This window comes from Elgaria multicarinata, chromosome 1 (genome assembly GCF_023053635.1).
Source record: "Elgaria multicarinata webbii isolate HBS135686 ecotype San Diego chromosome 1, rElgMul1.1.pri, whole genome shotgun sequence".
Taxonomy (NCBI): Eukaryota; Metazoa; Chordata; class Lepidosauria; order Squamata; family Anguidae; genus Elgaria; species Elgaria multicarinata.
Window position 1 is genome coordinate 135,856,680 of NC_086171.1, and position 19,351 is coordinate 135,876,030.

Genomic DNA, 19,351 nt, shown 5'->3' on the forward strand with positions numbered 1-19,351 from the left:
ATTAAAAGAAGTCTTCATCAATCATATGAGTTCAAACAATTAATTTAATTTGCATATGGGTAAAAACAATCATCCTGTTGCAAGCATACTTTGTTTTTAGATGAAGCATGGATATGTTGGAGCAGGCACATCTTAGAAGAGGGAGGGGGGTTCTTCAGTGATTTTGAGACTCCTGAAAATGCGAGATCCTAGGCAGCTATCTATTCTGCCTATTGGTAAACCTGGCTCTGTGTATCACAAGCAATGACAGTTCCACATACCATCTTTAGGTTTAAAAAAAACCAATTATCTGTACTTCATCCAAAGCAACGACACACAGCACTAAGACAAGAATAGCTAGAAATTACAAGTATCAGTCACACTATATAAAACAAGCTTCATGTTAAGTCTCTTTCATTCCTGATGCACCAACCCTTATCTTGATCAGGGGTTCTTTGTTTAAAATAGTAAAATGATAATATTAATAATAAATTTGCAATGCCCCTTGTTATCCTTTACAGCCAGGATAGATTTGGGTGTGAACACATGTATATATTAGACATGAAGCTGTTCTCAAGTGAAGAAGGATATTTATCTGTTCAAGCCTATGTGCTCAAGATAGTTTTTAAACAGCTTTTGAGGTGGTTAAAGATTGCCTTGATCTATTAAATACAAAGATAACCCCAGAAACCATAGTGCATGAAATATATACTGGAAAAAAGCCAAGTCAGTATGAAGAAAGATTTTTTAAGCGGTCCCAACAGTTTGCTTTTGCAATATGCATCCTTAATGTTTCAATACCATTTATAGTTAAATCATTTCACATCAGGTGTCTCAGAAGAGGCTGCCAAATCATTTAACATTTATATGCTTAGAGTGCTGTTTTTCCTTACAAGCTCAACTAGTAAAGTCAAGCTGTCTTTTAGAAAGACTCACAATTATACCATTAACACAATAACGTGTTTGCTTGGCATGCTACAACAGAATGTTTTATTTAGGACATTTGGAGAACACTGGCAACTGAAATTTTGCCAGCTACTGGACATAAGTTTCAAAATATAGGCTGCATGTAACTCAAATACAAGTAATACTTTAATAACAATAACTTACAGATACAAACTAATGATGAACTACAATTTCACAAAGAATTGTAAACATTTTGCACAATTGTCAGTCCTGTCTTTTAGGCAAAGTGCTCTTTTGATGATAAATAAATTAACAAACACATAGCTAGAATGGACTACTTCCAGACAATACAAAATACAAAAAAAAATGTGTTTCTTGTAAACATATTTATGGAGAAAGCCATAAAAGTGTCTTGCAGGCCAACTATACTTACATACCTGGGCAACAAAATTGTCTTCAAAATGCTTTGGATGCTATTTAAGATTAATCTGATATTCAATGACAGAGTACAATAGCCGACTCAAAGGGTACCTCCTTAGTCTCATGTCCCTGAAATAAATGAGTTAGCTGTGACTTATTGGCAGTTGTGTCATTGAATGGGGTAGCAAAGGCTGGAGTCCAAGAGCAGAAGGTGAATGAGCTACAAAAATAGAAAGATTTGCTGGTCAGCCTGACTGGAAGTAGAAAAATATTAGTTGTGAATAAAAATCCAACTGCATTGATATGGCTGGGATACCAGGAAGCAGCACCCATTTCACCAGCTGGTGCAAGAATCCATTGCTAGAATGACATGGCTGTTCTGATCTTTACATGCTCTGCCCAATGCCTGCTGTTCCCATATGAACCGTTTATACATACAACTCTGGAATGTATGGTGAAAGTATCTTATTACAGATATGGTTAAGCTCCCATTGACTATAATCTACAACTAAGAAGAGATGTTCATCATAAAATGAAGCCCTTTAAATAAACCTGTTTTGAAAGATGAAAGATATTCAAGCCTTAAGAAGTTGCTACTTTCAGTAGAATTAGATCTCCTTTCTTTTGATCCAGAATAGGTATCATATCTTGGAATTAACCAATTTTAACTACGTAAATCTCTAAGATTGTGGGATGTGTGTGTTTTAAGTGTTGTATAAATAATAATTTAAAGATTTTTGATTACTGCATTCCTTTTTGCTTCTTAAAAAAATCCTAGTAAGAATATGAAAGCAAGAAAAAAGTTTTTAAAAAGTGGAAGTGTGTATAAATATTATAATTCATGCATCGAGACATGAAAGGGTATCTTGGAGAGGAAAGCTTCATCTCTCATTACACAGAGGCCCTGTGCCACAATTCGAGTTCTAGCTATAGGCAAATGCAAAGCTATGGCTCAATATGTAACTTGAGGCCATGAATTATGCAAAGCTACCACTTATTTTCATCTCTAGGGACCAGAGCTCACAAAAAATTAAGATGTGCTTTTACACTAATTTAAGTAGTATCAATAGCCAAAATGTACATGTGTGCACAAGAAAGTTAGGGTTCAGATGGTCATGGGGGTAAAGAAGCCATTGTGGCTTTGCCCCCACCCCTACGTGTGTGCACCTGTTTGCATAATTACCCATGTTGCAGCACAGGTTGGCATGTTGTCCAAACCTGGCATGCGGTTGTGGGAGGGGTGGCTTTATACCCACCCTACAATCATGACTTTTAGTAGGGGTTGAAGGGTCGACAGGAAGCCATCCAGCCATCAGATTCTAATGACATGCCAAACGAAGACATGCAGCACAGGTAATTATGTCAACAACTGACATGTGTGCAGCATAAATGGTGATGGGGGAAGGGAAGAGGCCATAGTGGGTTCTTTTCCCTGTGATCACTAAGTGAAAGAGATAAAGTACTATTATCATTCAAAATATCTCCGAATGGTCGTGAAGACAGCAGCTTCATTATCAATTATGCTATAACATAAACTGGGGGTAGGCATCTTGGTACCCGCAATTCCTACTGTGCCAGTGGACACACCTTCCAGTGCTCACAAAGCTTATACTTGTGGGGGAGTTTACATGTTGTTTTTTGAATGGGTGGCTGGGGAGCACTGTGAAGCACTGGTTTGCAGCTGTCTGCCATTGCTATTTTTCAGAATGCCTCTGGGTGCATGGAGGGCAGAGACACTTTTAGGATGTCAGGTGGTGGGTGGGTGAGTGGAGGCCAGACTTTGAAGTGATCCTGGGTCCATGGGGCGGGGGCAAGGAAGGAAGGGACAGATCCCATTCTACTACCTGATAAGGGGGGAGGTTTGGGGATGGCATCAGGGCAACCTGGGGAGGGCTATGGGTGACCCAATGGACCCAAAACCATGAAAGATGATGTAGGAAGATTGAGAGTGGATTTTGGAGGGCTACAAAGAACAACAAGAGGAGCTACTTAGGCCTGCATGGCACTCTGATGGGGGGAGAGTTCAGTGTGAGGGAGTAATCCCAAAAGAGAAAAAGAAATGAACAACTGGGTGGGTGGAGAAAGTGGGGCATGGGATGATTTTGGGATGTAAACCAGCCATTTTTTGATGGTGCCCATGACACTTTCTCAAAATTTCAAAAACACCCACCAGATCCAAAAGTTGAAGGTGCCAGATAAGTATATATGCATGAAAGTTCACTGGTCATGTAAAATGTTCTTATAGGAACCCTTGTGTATTTGGCTAATAGGGCAGGAACATACAATTCTGTACTCAGAGCCAAGTGGAAAATATGATTAATATAATTTTCATGATAGGGAATACAAGCTGATATGTGGCAATTTGTTCTAGTATATTCTTAGAATTAAGATTTCCAATGGGGGAGATAGTTCTTGCATTAAGTGCCCCTTTCCCATAACTCTCTGACAGTGAAGAAACGGTGGAACCAAATGGGAAGAAGCATGCTGGCGTAGCTGCCATCCCAAACTAGCCTCCATTGGTGGCATGCTCCCCCGCCCACGAGCCAGTAAGAAAATAAAATAGATTTTAAAGCATTATTTTGCAGACAATTATATGTAGAGTTTTTGCTTTGCTTTCTGAGCCATGAGCAGATATTGCTGTCAGTTTCAAACATTGCTCTACAATAGAGCTCTTACAAAACAAAACAACCCCCTGAAAAGCTAGGATTTCTCAAGAATATAATATTGGACACAAAATAAATGTGTTGTTGGCTGCCCATGGGTTGCATGGTGCCCAACCCTGAGCTAAAGAATGCATTTCACATTTTCTTCTCAAGTCCGTAAAACAGTTATAGCAAGCTACTGTACCTACCATCCATGTAACTATGTAGAGCAGTTAACATTGTCCCATCCTGGGGTACATATGCTGAATATGCCATTTCTTCTAACATTGGTGGAGAAAGCCTGGGAGGCTGGACTGTTGTCACAGGAGTAGTAGATGAGTGATTGGGGCTAACGTGTTTCTTGTGGCGAGCTCTGCAGTTTTGAAACCACACCTAGAAAGTTGAAAGACACAAAACACACCGATTGCCTTCATGATCAGGTATTAAAATGTGTTAGAAAAACAAAATAATGAAAGCCAATAGTAGTTTCAATGTGGGACTTTCCATATTAATGTGTGTAACTTTTTTGTGTGCTTTCACTAACCAGAGAGACCCAAGATATAGATATAGATATATATACATACACACATTGATGTTATTACAACCAACTACAAGGGGAGCTCTATGTGGAGTTTTGGTGTCAGTGTTCACCATGGATCATTATGATTTGCAATGCTGTTGGTACATACAAGGCGATCCTAAATCATGTCCCTCCAGCAAAGTAAAAGTATTTGATGGAAGACATTAGTTGTGCATTTTCCTCATGGGGAAAAAGGAATGCTGCAAAATATTACACAAGATCTGGTTCTAGCTAAAGAATACTGATAAATATGAAAACTGATCTTAGGAGATTTATGTAACTGAGGAGCTTTGCTCACAGTACTTGTGAAGTAACTGCAGTACAGTTACCTGTATCACACGCCTGCTCAAGCCTGTTCTTTCTGCCAGTTTTTGGAGTGTTTGTGCATCTGGATTGTTGTCCTGAGCAAACTGTGCTTGCATTACCTGGAAAATGCAAGAAGTATTTTTTTATTTTTAAATTGTATTTTGACGTATTAGCAAGGACTGCATGAATATCAAGATGCAGTCAAGCTCCAACCTCCAGTAGCAGTTTCAAAGAGTGTGTTTTTCACATAAAAAGCTTCTAACCACAACGAGGCAGGCTAAGAGCTCCATCCGACAAGCGTTTTATTGTACACTTGTTACTGGGCACTCACGGAGTTTGCTCAGGTCCCTCACATGACATTGTCTGCCTCCCACGTGCCTTCCGCCCCTTCTGACCTTCCTTGTGCAACAACAACAAAAACCCTCATTAAGTCCGATGCTTTTTAAAACTCGGAATTGCTGCTCTGTCCTGCTGTGTGCAGGAGAAGCAGCGCCATTAGAACAGCAGACTCAATGGACCTCACGCTCATTGTGTACTTCCTCTTTTGAAAAGAGGAAGTAACTGAGGAACGAAAACACCGGCTGAGAAATGAAGATAGGGAGCGTGTTAACCCCCAATGTGATGGAGCTTTAAGCCTACCTATTGACCAGATTAGCCAAACTGCTAGATACATTTCTGCTCATTTCTCAAGAGTTGACTTAAGGTTAAGTTATCATGAGGCAATTTGACCACATCCTTTTGCATGTTAAATGTATTATATGAAAGTCTCTTCACGTGACAAGAAGAAGTACTCTTTGCCTCGCCAGTGAACTCATATGACAATAGAAGCCTCCTTTGCAATATTTATGCACACATGAATGGTAAAATGAAATCAGAAGTGGAAGGAACCATTAAAAATTAAAAGGCTATACTAGCTGTTGTTATGCCAAGGCACATCCATACAACATATTCATCATGTGACATGGTTGAAAATTACTTACTAGTCAGGTTACTATGCTAAAAAGGTGATGTGTGAATCCTGCTATAAAAGGATTTTCACAAAAGGTAGCTGTTGCTATTTCCTACTTCCTTCATTTTCAACTTGAATTAGCTTCTGAATTGTCTAGTATGCATTACTGTTAATTTGATCTTTAATGGCTCATCGATAATTCTGACAAGCATAAACTAGTCATAAGTCTTTTTAAAATGAAGATTATACCATATTAAGATCCATTATTTCACATTTTTTGAGGAAACCCCTTATGGCCATTTTGGGGACAGCACAGAATTTTTTTAAACGTTTCCAGTTTTTAGGATTAAAGATTTTAGATTAAAGATTTGCTGAGTCATACATCAGAGAATACTAACCCATTGAGCTATACATATAGCTGGGTAGAGAAGTAAATTGAACCATTAGTTGCTGGATCAGAGCTAGAGGCGAAATAAATCCAAATGGCCTAATACATTAAAGACAAGAGATTAGGACCGTGGCTTTAGTATGATTCTAGTTACATATACTGGAGAATAAGCCCCATTGAACACAACCGGGTTTACTTCTGTGCACACATGTATATAATTGAAGTTTAAGTTAGTCACACTTCAGTCCATGGAAATAAACATGAAAAGTTAGTAATGACTAACAAACCTCCTGGATTTCAGTGACACCTAAGTGTGACAAACTTAGTCTGGCTTCAACCTGATGAGAGAGTGTTCTATAGTATGTTAAGGACTGTTAAAACAACAGATAGCCTTCCCCCAATTTTCATTTTTTGATACTATTTGTTTTATTAAGTTGAAATTAAGAAATATGGGGACTAATTTAATCTCTTCTGCAGGAAGTATCAGCCACTTCATTGTAGACTTAACTTTGTTTTTTAAAAAGCTATTTTATTCTTTCATTTAAAAATAGTGCAGCTGCATGGTTAGATGCAGAGACGTTCTTCTTGTTGCTTGGCTTAAATGATAAACAAGCAGGTATTGATTAATTCCAAACATAGGTTGCTTAGATATGCCTTTACAAATGCTTCTGTACTAAACTGACCAATCCACTCCAATAGCAGCTGTACATTTAAAGTTTAATCACTCATCATTTTGAAAGACCTGTAAAAGTATGCAAGTGACTAAGGAAAAAATGGGCAGCATTACACATAGCCCAATTAATTTAGTTCCTTGGGTGGATAGAATAAATTACCAACTCTTTGACACAATGCCACAGACATCATAAATAAAGTTTTAGGCAATTTCATCTGATCATAACAACATGGAGGATATTAGATATAAAGATATACTTTTAGCAGGCACCGTGAACTATTATTTTGATGGGTATTTTTTTAGTTAATTACACCCCCATTGCTCTTTTGCTTCTGTTTCTGCTTTTTCATTATTGTTAGTTTATTGTTTTGATTATACTCAAAGTTGTTTTATTATGCTGTTTTATCTCAAAGATTTTGTGTGAAACCTAATTAAGCTTTTCCTTCTGAATTAACTGTTGCTGTCACTGGAAACAAGAGAGTGGGTAATACCCTGCATACTCTCAAAATCTGCTCTAAACATTGGGGGCTTCTCTGATTCCTGTGCAGCCTAATCCTACATATCAGAAGTAGGGAACATCTTTCAGCTTGAGAACAGAATTCAGTTTCAAAGGAGGTGTCAGGGGCCATATTCCAGTGGAAGGCAGGATGAAGGTAAGGGAGTAGGACCAAAAGCACGTACACACACACACACACACACACACACACACACACACACGGAAAACAGAAAGAACACCTACCATATTGCAGCTTAAAGCTCTCACTGCCAGTAACTAAGCCTTAGGAGAGGCATTTCAACCTTTTAGAACGGGGAAAAACTGCACAAAAGCCAGAAAACCACCAATGATCAGTAGCTGGAAGAAAGGGCGTGTGGCCATCTGGGAATCCCAGAGTACTAGATTGGGAGCCCAGGAGGGCTGGATTTGGCCTCCAGGCCTAACATCCTATACCCTAGCTATTTACTTGGAATGAACTTCCACTAAATTTAATGGTGCCTACTCCCAAGTAAACATGCTTAAAAATAGGACCAGTCACACTTAAACATGCTCAAGCATGCTTAAAATTAGGACTTGTTCACACATTATCCTGCAACAAACCCATGTTTGCAAAGCATACATTTTTTCCAATTCCAATTTGTGATGTCATATAAGGGAGGAAAACACACCTGAGTAAAGCAGATAAGACCACAACATAAATGATGAAACTTCTGATAAGCACACTGTGCAGAGATAGAAATTTAATGCATCTAGGGCATACCACTTTATACACCTAATAGGGGTGTTCAGATGATCACAGTGGTAAAAGAACACATAGTGGCTTCTCCCTTCACATGCAACTGCAATTTGCGGAAGTATCTGCAATGCAGCACAGGTTGCCATGTTGCCTAAACCTAGCATGGTACGCAGTGGGGTTGGCTTCTTACACACCCCACAACCCCTACTATAAACCATGGGTTATGGCATGGGTAAGAAGCCACCCCTGCTGTGCATTGTGCCAGGCTGAGTTCGGATGACGCGGCAACTCATGCTGCATCACATGTAATTATGGAAATCATGGTCATGTGCACAGCATGCACGGGGGTGGAGGGAGAAGCCACTATGATTTCTTTTACCCACATGATCATCCAAAACCAGTCATGGCTTCAACAAACATCCCTAAACACACATTCAGTTCATGTATAGAAACTTTTTTGTAACAGCAGACAGCCCCGATTAGTTACTAAGAGAGGACAGGCAGCAAGCAAATTATTTTAAAAACGTCTTCACCCAAAAATAAAGCTAGGCTCACATGGTGCAGGACAGGAAGCTGTGCTTGCAGAAAAATGCCACGAGTGTCTTTTTAAAACAAACAAACACACAAACTGATCACTTAAATGTGTTCCTCAGGAGTGAAGAGACCAGTGAAGCCTAACCCTTCTGGAGACAGTTGGGGAAGTGGTCTATAAAACAGAAGATGGAAAGTTGTCAACCAAACACAGGGGTGAATGATTTTGGAACAGAAATTAATATAGATGTTGCATTGGATTTACTTTGCAACAATAAAGTCTATTAGGAAACCAGGGTTAGATTTACACTACTGCTTTATAATGGTATTAAAGTGCACTGATCACTGTTGGGGACCATTACACATTCCATATATCACTTTCATAGTGTTATTTCCTGCTTTTTATTCTACATTATCCAAAATACTGTAATAAGCGTCATTGTGTGTCCTATGAGGTATAAATCTGCAAGAGGGATAAATCATTACCTAGATGGGATTATAATGATTTGACACAAGGTGTAAATCAGGCCCTGGAACGCAAGGACATCATATTTTTGATGTCTTTCTGAACATAAAGCAATGTTGTTCCCATCATTGCTAGAGCTCTTGTTCAAGCAAATTTGAACATGATAGATTCGGGGGGGGGGGGAAATGCTCTGAAAAAACACAATTTTGATCGTCACTTACTGTAGCATCTATGATGACGTTTTTGACATTGAAAACTGTACATTTCCTGCAAAGCTTCATTCTGCACTTCTTGGCGTCTCTCATCATATTACATAGGACTGAAACTATTTAGTCTCCTATTGTAATTATGTGCAGTGATGTAAATGCCTGATTTAATGAATTTCATCAAATAGTCAAAACAGATCAGCATTTACATTTCCACTTTACAGAATTACCAGCTGCCTTCAGGGAAATAGAAATGCTTGAACAGTAACTGTTTCATATGGAACAGCTAAAGCTGACAAAAATATTCCAGAAACATGCTGTGTCTTGATACCAAAAGAACAAGCCTGCAGTGGAGAGAATGGTTTCTTCGTATCTGGTAGCTTTAACACAATTTTGAAGTTATGCACAGCATAAAATTGTTATGCTCCCCCGCTCCCATCCACAACACCCCACAGCTGTCTTTGATTATAGCATTCTACTGTGCTAGGGCTCTACCTGCAGCTGATCTGCTGTGAAACTGGTCCGAGCTCTTTTTGCTGGTTTTGGATGATTAACATCTTGTTCTGTTAATAATGCACCTTCTACACTAATACCATTCCCTGAAATTAAAAAGAAGAAGACAAAGTCCAAGTACTGCTAGCAGCAGTAGCATTTGTTACAGACATTCTACTAGAATCAACTCTAGTATTCAGAAGTTACTTAAATACATAAATGAGTTCTTTATTTTATTTTTTTGAACTTGTAATATTAATCTGGAGTTTGAGTACTCATACCTCAAGTCTTTGAGGAGATGGGCAATATTTTGTGTTTCATACAGGGGCATTGCTAGGCACTTAAAAGATTTGGGGACCAGGCCCATAGGACACTAAGCTGCATAAATCAGCTGATCTATATCTAAATATGCAAATTACACATTAATAGCATTGATTTAAATTTCACAGAAGACATAGCCAGCCAACTGATTTCTCATTAAGCTCATCTTAAATAGATGTGTGTCACCTTAGCCCTTCTCTCCACAGCTGAAATCCTCTTTGAAATCATCCCCTGCATGGCAATTAAGCTAAGAAAAAGCCCTTCCTTTGGCACTAATAAACACTCAGCACTATGATAACTGATCTGCCCCCCGCCCACAAAATAGAATGAGTTCTGGAGCTCCATGGTCCCAGGCCTAGCAATATCCCTGTTTTCAGTGCTCCAGATCAATACTGTAATTGGAAGGACAGCCCTTCATTTTAGTGAGTGAACAGCATTCAGCAATCAGATAAGGATATGGAGGATTAAAAACCATTTATTTTGCAATTGAGTAGAGATAAATAGTCTAAATACTACATTCATATAAATCTAACTCCAATACGCATGGCTCTCATCAAGAGCTGAATTCAGACAACGAGAAATATTGGTTTTATCACTACTTTGTGAATCAAGTTGAACTCAATTGTCCTTCTTAATCAAACTTGTAATGGACTTTGGTAAGTATGCTCTGAAAAAGCTGCAGAAATCTAAGTTGCCAAAGCAATAGTGCTAATGGCATCCTTTTTTTTCTTTTCTTTTTTAAGTGAGTCTTTTAATAACATCTTGTTCCACTCACTAAAATCCAACCATTGGGAGGTTACATACGAACAAAGATGTGTACGCTTACACAGGGAATTGGTGAACACCATCTTGCATGGTGAGGAGAATTTTATCATGCCCATATTACTGACCAGAAGGAGGAAAGATAAAATTCTCCTCAGGAAACAACTGAAAACTACAGATGGAGGTTGCATATGCACTAAATATTTGTACATTAACTGCAGAACAAGTTAACAAAAACTGGTTTCCAAAATATAACCAAAATTTATTTGCTTCAACATTGGGGGGCGGATATAATATGAACCTAATAACAAAACAGAGAGTTACCATTTTCAACTTCTCTTTTCAGATTATCCAACATGCAGTCATAATGTACCCTACAAAGGACTTTCTCTTCGACCAAAGCGAACTCTTCCCCTGTGGAAAGCTGCCTTTTGCAGGAGAAGCAGGCAAAACATGCCAAGTGATACACATTTCCCTTAGCTCTTCGGACCCAATCAGTGGAATGGATGTGCCTGCCACAACGAGAACAGCGGGTTCCATACCGTCTACAAAAAAGAGAGGGTAGAACAAGTCAGAAGCCACTTATAGTTCAACTGCTACTGTTAGGTTGTATGAAGTTATTTCTAAGGGTTACGTTTACCTGAAGCTCATAGTAAATGCTATTGGTCTTATTGAAAGCTGGTATTCATATTTCTTAATTTCCATTGAATTTCTTCAGCAAATGGAAGGATTTGCTTTTGAGATGCCACTCCCTTATGCCTTCCATGGCTTCTTGAAAGAACCGTAAAAGTAGTCACGTAAGTACAGGCCAGTTGCTTTGAGATGAGTCAGCCCAGGAGCCCCATTAGGTCATATACATGGTGTTACAATGCATTGTCTTTTGACATAATTCAGATTGCTAACATATGTAATAATGGCTTGGTTTTTTGTTCCCTTTTACAAAAGTTAGCATAGAGGACCTGATACAGATTGGGACCTTAGTGTATGGGGGCTTTCAGTCTTTGACCGCTAAACCAAATGGGGAGGATGCTTGCAATTTTCATAGGAAAAAATCCCTCATTCACATTAATGGGAAGTTCCTCCCCCCTGCGAATTGCAGGTACAGTGCCCCCAAGCTAAACTGGGACCACAGCAGGGGGGAAAGAATTAAAAAGCTCTACCCATGCTAAGGCCTGATTTGGACTGGATCCCCTACACCACTTTTGAGTAAGAATATATATAGCTGCCTTATCTGTTTAAAAAGTAACATTTAGTTCAACTCTTAGTCTAGATGCAACACAAGTGATTCACACCATTTAGGGCCTTAGAAAGGTAATAGCCAGCAATAACTGGTTTGATATGCTTGCTATAAACTGCTCTAGCTAAAGGCAGGCAACAGAATTCTGCACCAGCTGCAACATCTGAACAATCCAAGTGAGTAGTTACTGACAATGTCAAGGATAAATTTTATTATACGCACAGAATATTCTTCTGATGTTTTGACAAAATTCTCTCAATTGTTAGCAAACAAATGAGCTGAAACTAAACATTTAGCAATTCCTAAGAATGCCAAAATCAATGCAAGTGAGCACCTCAGGGTATTTTTAAGACATCCAACAGAGTCTCAGATCTGTAGGATTCATTAATAACTATTTAATAAGCCAGCTATTGTTGCTAAAATGGTTTCTGAGTTATTTATTCTGAACAGTTAACACTCATTAGGCTTTATTTAGGATAAAAGGCCAATAATGAATTTATGACTGTAAAACCAAAAGCAATTTCAAAAACAAAAGGTCTGTTTCAATGTACTCTCAAATAGACGTACTCCAGCACTGAGGTGGGAACCAGTGGCTTCCAAAAGTTGTTGAACTACAGATCCCAGAAGCCCTGAAAATTGTTCATGCTGGCTAGACCTTATGAAAGTTAGAAACCAATAATCTCTGAGTAGCCACACGTTTTCATTCCTGCCCTTGCAGAAAAGTACTTCCATGTTCTATCTTGGTAGGTGTGATACACGGAAGAGAATGCAGGCATAGTATACTCATTGTGTTGGCAGCGCAACAGCAATACTTCAATGCTGGAGAAAACAATTGCCGTTTGTGAGGCTGAATGGAAACAGCAAGTTGACAGGAAGATTGAAAAGCATTTTATTAAGTTTTAAAATTGGTGTTATGTTTAACCATCCATATAAACCAATAGCAGTAAAATAATTATCGAACTCAGTGAACATGATCCAGTGAAGATGTTAAACACTTTATTAACTTCTGTTGATTTCAGTGGGGGAGTTACACTGGAATTCTGTGTTCCATTAATTAGGAGTAAGTTCCATTGAACTCAGTGGGATTTACCTCTGAGTAGACATGCATAGGACCTTGCTGTTATGCATCCAATCATCTTCCAATGATAGCAATGTGACTGGATTTTTTGAGCGTGACCCAGCCAGTGATCACATGGTAGAATACAAACGTTTGAGTTATATAATCCTCAAATCAAGGAGTGGGAGAATGAGAGATGAGTGGGGAAATCAAAAGCGGCACAGCAACAAGAGGCACTACTACATCCAACTACTACAAGAATGGTCTGACAACAGCTGTCAAATATAACTAAAGTTTCCATTCTTTCATTTACTGGCAAAGCAAATGGTTCTTATAATTCACATTTTGTGACAAGTCAGAATTTTGGCTTTCCAGTTCCACACGCATTAAAAGCTCCCATGCACAATAGGGAAAATTAAAGTGAAAACACATTCAAAACCAGGCCTTTCCTAACCCAAACAGTTGAAATTCTAATAAGCAGCTGAAAACTTCATTCAAATTTCAGTATCTGCTTACCATTTACAAGGAAGTTACACAACACAGAATCACTTTCCCCAGGAAAAATGTCACAACTGTATATTTATAATTTCAGAATACTAAAATATATTGGAGCTGTATAGTATACCTGAAATAGTCTAGTTTGCAGAAAATGTCTTTGTCTTTGATGTAGCAGCTGGTGTGCCTTCCTAAAGAAGTTCTGCATACACTGCAAGAGAGACAGCGTACATGCCAGCACAAATCATTTACCTTTGAAGGAAAAAAGGAAAATTACAATTGGTACCAATGATTTAATATTCTTTACAAGGCTGAAAAAAAATGAAATTCACATTAAAACTTAAGAGTTCTAAGACTATTTACATGTTAAAAGGGCTCAAATTGAATTTGCCATACTAACAGTAATTTACACGCAAGTTTGTGGGTTGGAATTCATTAATAGGTTCGCTAGTAAAAGTCTTATTGAAATGAATGAATTGTGCAGAAGCTGGATGCGTTGTTCAAAAGAAAAAGAAATATTCTTGTGGAAGACTAAAAGTAGTTTCTCTCCTCAGAGGAACTAATTACATGTCTAAGGTGTCAAAACAGACCACTATAATTATAAGGCTTTCTCCCTTTGCTCCCCTCAATGATGCATCTATACAAGGTGTAGATGGTAATGATGTGTATGAACAAATACCAAGGAATAAGTACTTTTGAGAGATAATTATTTCCCTGTGAAAAAATTACAAATAAATTTCCAGTCAGGATAGAATGACAAGGATACAAATGGCATGGAAGTTCACCCATTTTTTTGCCCTATTTTCATTGATGGGTCACAAGAATGAGCTGGTTTAGACACATTCCAAATCAAAAGCTAATAACGAGCTTGGACACAGGTTTATGCAAGTTTAGCCTTTAGAATAAGTGCTTATGCAAGCTTTAACAGATAATTAATGGGACTTACTTCTGAGTAGACATGTATAGGACTGCACTTTAAAGCTTCCCTCAGTAATGGGAAGGGGAAAATAACATTCCACATTGCTTTTCTAGTTGGAGCCAGTCACATAACTAATCAATTTCTTTCTCTCCCTGCACCCCACCCATGTACAAATAGAAAAACAAACCTTTCAAATTTCACCGTTATTGCTACAGCAGCAGTACAGAAGGATATACAACATAATAAGGCTAGATAAAGTTAACAGTATTAATACATAATATTCTTTACCAGCTTGTACTAACAAGCCACCTATACGACTTGCTGATTACATATTTAGCGGAATCCTGCAAGTTCTGTATTAGAGTTGAAAGTAAGACTTGTGAAGCCTTAATGTTTAATGTTGTAAATTCATCCTTGAGTTGACAAATAATCATATTTCATATTTTGTAATTCTCAGACTGAAGTAATGCACATGAAGCAAGAAGCTATCAAAAATCATATCATGCCTGCTTCCTAAATTCACTGTACATTAGCTACTAGGAATTTCTGGCACAAAGATGCACATTAATATACTTTTATGAAGACAAATATAGAAATCATCAATTACATCTACAGCGCCTTGCATAAGTATTCACCACCACCCTTTTAACTTTTTCATATTTTGTTGTGTCACAACGCGGGCTTTGATTGGGCCATTCTAAGACATTCATGTTCTTGTTTTTAAACCATTCCAGTGTATGCCTGGCTGTGTGTTTAGGATCATTGTCCCACTGGATGGTTAACCTTTGATGCAGTCCCAGATTCCTTGCAGACTGAAATAGAACTGCCCTGTATTTGGCTCCATCCATCTTACTATCCATCCTGACCAGCTTCCCAGTCCCTGCCAATGAAAAGCATCCCCACAATATGGTTCTGCCACCACCATACTTCATCATAGGGATGGTGTTGTCAAGCCAATGAGCACTGCTGGCCATAGCATTTTGTGCTAAGATCAAGGAGTTCAAATTTTGGTCTTAGTAAACCAGAGAACCTTTTCCCACATGTTTGCTGTGTCTCCCAGATTCCTTTTGGCAAAATCCAAATGGGATTTGATATGTTTTTTTTTTATTTCCCCCCAGCAATGGTTTTCTTCTTGCCTCTCTTCCATAAAGCCCAACTTCCTGAAGCATCCAGGTGATAGTTGTCACATGGATGGTTTCTCCCATCTCAGCTGTGGTTCTCTCCAGCTCCTTCAGAGTTACCATTGGCCTCTTGGTTGCTTCTCTGACTAATGTTCTCCTTACCCGGTCACTGATTTTTGGTGGACAGCCTTCACTAGGCAGAGTCACAGTTGAGCCATATTCTTTCCATTTTGTAATAATGGATTTAATGGTTCTCCGGGGACTGTTTAGTCTGGGATAACAAGCAATTGATGCTTCTCCAGAATTATATTCTGGACTTGTTTTGAGATATGCTCTCAACATATCTCAAAACTAACTCTGGGACTTTCCAGAAACAGGTGTATTTAACTGAGATCATGTGATACTTGAATTGCACACAGGTGGACTCCATTCAACTAATTATGTGACTTCTGAAGGTTGTAGGTTTCACCAGAGCTTATTTAGGGGTGTCTCAGCACAGAGGGTAAATACTTACGCAATCAAGTGTCTGAATTTTGTATTTTTAAATCATTTTGAAAAATGTGTAGATTCCCCCCGCCATTTAACATTATGGACTACTTTGTGTAGATCAGTAAGAAATCCTATTTTAATTTTAAAAAATGTGGAAAAGTCAAAGGGGGGATATGCAAGGCACTGTATATTTCCCCTTCTATTTTAATATATCATTATTAATATATCATAAAACAAGCAAATACCAAATGTAAGTGGCATCTTTAGCAAGCAAGTAAATAAGTAAGTGTGTGTGTGTGTGTGTGTGTATCTAGCTTAGCTTTTTCCAGAAGTGGTGGCTATGATTAATGGGGATTTCAAATAGTTTGTTCAATTTGCAAAATTGTGTAGTTACAAAGAAGTTACTTTGGTTTCTGTAGCAAGCTTATAAGAGAAGACATTTATACTGAACACACTTTCATATTGAACTTACAACCATTTTAGGATGTTTGGCAGGGAATAAAAGAGTAACTAAAATTATCTGTTCAACTTCATGGGCCAAGAAAAATAAAAATAAAAAACATGCAAGTAATTATAAGTCCCCAGATTTGTTGACATCTAACTTGCCACTTCAGATCATTCACACCAAGGATTTTTTTTAAAAAAGGACAACTAATTATCTCTGGGAAAGTGGCATTTTAACACAAAGTTTTTAAATTATTTTCCTAGTTTTTTCATGGCCCAAAGGAAACTATTGTCAAACTCAAAAGTCTGATAACTGTGAAATCCAAATTACTGGGCTTTTCACCACAAAACCAGGTTTCAGTGTATGTTAGTAGCTACTAACTCGTGACACAACACACACATGGCATTCATAAACTACACAGAGAACTTCACTTGAACATTGCAGGATTTAAAACTAGACAAAACCACCAACACATAATTCTGAGTTAAAGAATCTGTCAAGATAGTGGGTCTGTTTTGTAGCAAATATGTGATTTAGACAAATAACTCTAGCTGTATAGCATTGTTATGCCTTTTTAAAGGCTGAAGATTAAACTTCCTTTCTTTTTCTTTTTTTGCTTGCATATTAAGGTGCTGCTGCTTCAACATCCCTGTATAAGTAGCCTTTTTAACTTTTATCCATCTCCCAGTCCAATACACAATTTAAACAAGTTACGTTATTTTGGGGGTGGGAGGTGGATCAAGACTAAATTAATTGAACTTCACTGGGCCAGTCAATCATGACTTGATTCCCATTGAAATCAGTGTGCAAGTTCAACTAATATAGCCTGGATCCAACCCACAGCACTTTCAAATAGTACTCTAGCCCCACTTTTACTTCTTTTGCTTTACTCAGGGATCTTTTAGAAATGGCACGCTTTACTAGGTATTCTTATCTTGTTTTAGGACCTTCTCTGTCTGAAAACACAGTACCCATTCTGCCACACGGGGAGGTGATCTTCTTGGTCTCCTGCTGGTGGAAGGACTAGTGGAAGGGGGTCTAGGAGTATGGATTTGCCCTGTTATTTGAAATCCAAGCCAAGTTCCTCCACCAGTTCGGAGCATGTTCGGCTTGGAGCGCCCTCCGCGCGGAGTCCCTTCCGAAGGCCAGCGCTTCCCACCGAAGGCTTCTCGCCCTTGGGACCGGAAAGCGTTTGTCTGAACGCCTCCGCCTGCCACGCACCTTGAGTAGGTATTTGTCGATGATCTCCAGGCCGCAACTGTTGCAGACGCACTTGCTGGGCGCGCAGCCGCCGGAGCCCGAGGCCAGCGAGCGGGGCGAAGACGACGGCGAGAGCGGGGCGGACGAAGAGCACGAATCTTCGTCTCCAGCCGCCTCCGGGCTCACCTGCCACACCGACACGAACACACACACAGGACCGTTAGCGAACAGGGCCCTTTACTCCATTTATTTATTTGCTTACTTACGCTCTAATGGCGCACATTCCCACCTCAAATTAGGGGATTTCTCCCCCCCCCCATAGAAATCCCTCCGCGCACCTTTCTCGAGGCTCTCCCTTTCCCAAGAGCTTGGGGAGGCTGCCCTGAGAACACGCCCAGCTGGATGGCTGCCATGACGACCTCTGCCCTCCTCCAAACCACCTCAGTTGCCATCTTTCCCGAGGGTCTGCCTCCGCTGTTATTTAATCACGGTAACATATAAAATATAAATAAATAAAATGTATCTCGTCGCATGTTTAAAAGTACTTCGGATATTCACGGAGACTGGTTCCATCCGGTTCTTCCTGCTACTGAAAGTTGTTTCTTTGGCGTCCTGGGCGCTTCTGACGGGTCGTCTCTTGTTTGCCTCTCAAAAACCCCATGGGGAGAAGGGAGGGAGCCTCGAGGCCACCCAATGAGCTTCCTGACGGGGCTGGGTGGCGGGAATTCCAACAGGCGAGCCCGTCGCGCTGCCCCCTTCCCCGAGGTGGATTCCAGTTGAGCCAGTCAGTCTGCCACGCTAATGCCCGTCGCGCCCGTCCCTCCCCTGTCGCCTCACCGCCCCATAAACCCGAGCCGCCCCCTCCTGCGTTCACGGCCCTGGTTTACCTGTAGAAGCCGTCTTTCGATACACCCTCCTCTAGACATCCCCGCCATGCCCAGGACGTAACTGGGTCCCTCATACTCACCAGCCCCGTCTCTCCGGCGCTTTTCCGCCTCCTTCCCGCCACTACAGCTGCGGCGGCGGCGGCCGCGACTCGCCCACACTCCTCAGCCATGAGCCTTGGGCACTGCGAAGAGAGACCAGACCGCTGAGCGCACCGAAGGCCTTGGAGAAACTGAGGCTGGGGCTTCCCCTGAGCTGGGGAGGGAGGGAGGGAGAGGGCTTGCCCGACCTTCTCCTCTTCTCCAGCCAAAAGCTGAACGAGGGCAATTAGGGGGGCGAAGCCGGCCCCGAAACAAAGCGCTTGAATGGGGCCCTTGAGCGTTAATTGCGGCAAGCAGCCCCCAAAGCCCGCCCGGCGCTCGTGCCGGGCGCGATTTGAATGAAAATGCCTCAGCTTGCGCGGCGCTCGAGCTACTCGCCGCAATTAGAGCTGGCCGACCACTTCCAGTTCGGGGCCTCTGAGGTGTAAATTGCCACTTAAACTCTCGAGCCGAAGTCAACAGGCCGAGGAACTGTTTTAAATAAGCGAGGGTTATTATTATTATTATTATTATTATTTTAAAAAAAAGAAAAGAAAAAAGTATAGAGGG

General features: G+C 40.0%; 1 protein-coding gene across 1 annotated transcript; it reads right to left on the reverse strand.

Moving 5' to 3' along the window:
• Positions 1 to 1,361: 1,361 nt before the first annotated feature.
• On the reverse strand, positions 1,362 to 18,885 carry LHX8 (LIM homeobox 8). Its single transcript, XM_063118011.1, has 8 exons — positions 18,784 to 18,885; positions 17,838 to 18,002; positions 13,773 to 13,894; positions 11,178 to 11,398; positions 9,774 to 9,877; positions 4,857 to 4,952; positions 4,157 to 4,340; positions 1,362 to 1,525 (listed from the first exon to the last, which is right to left on the reverse strand). The coding sequence occupies exons 1-8, from the start codon at positions 18,871 to 18,873 to the stop codon at positions 1,449 to 1,451; spliced, it is 1,059 nt and encodes a 352-aa protein (XP_062974081.1). The 5' UTR covers positions 18,874 to 18,885; the 3' UTR covers positions 1,362 to 1,448.
• Between the last annotated feature and the right edge of the window lie 466 nt (positions 18,886 to 19,351).

Coding starts and splice junctions, on each gene's coding strand:
- LHX8 (XM_063118011.1), bottom strand. CDS start 18,873: ATGGCTGAGGAGTGTGGGCGAGTCGCGGCCGCCGCCGCCGCAGCTGTA. Junction 18,003..18,783: donor GCGCCGGAGAGACGGGGCTG/GTGAGTATGAGG, acceptor TCGGTGTGGCAG/GTGAGCCCGGAGGCGGCTGG. Junction 4,953..9,773: donor TCACAGCAGATCAGCTGCAG/GTAGAGCCCTAG, acceptor TGCATTTTCCAG/GTAATGCAAGCACAGTTTGC.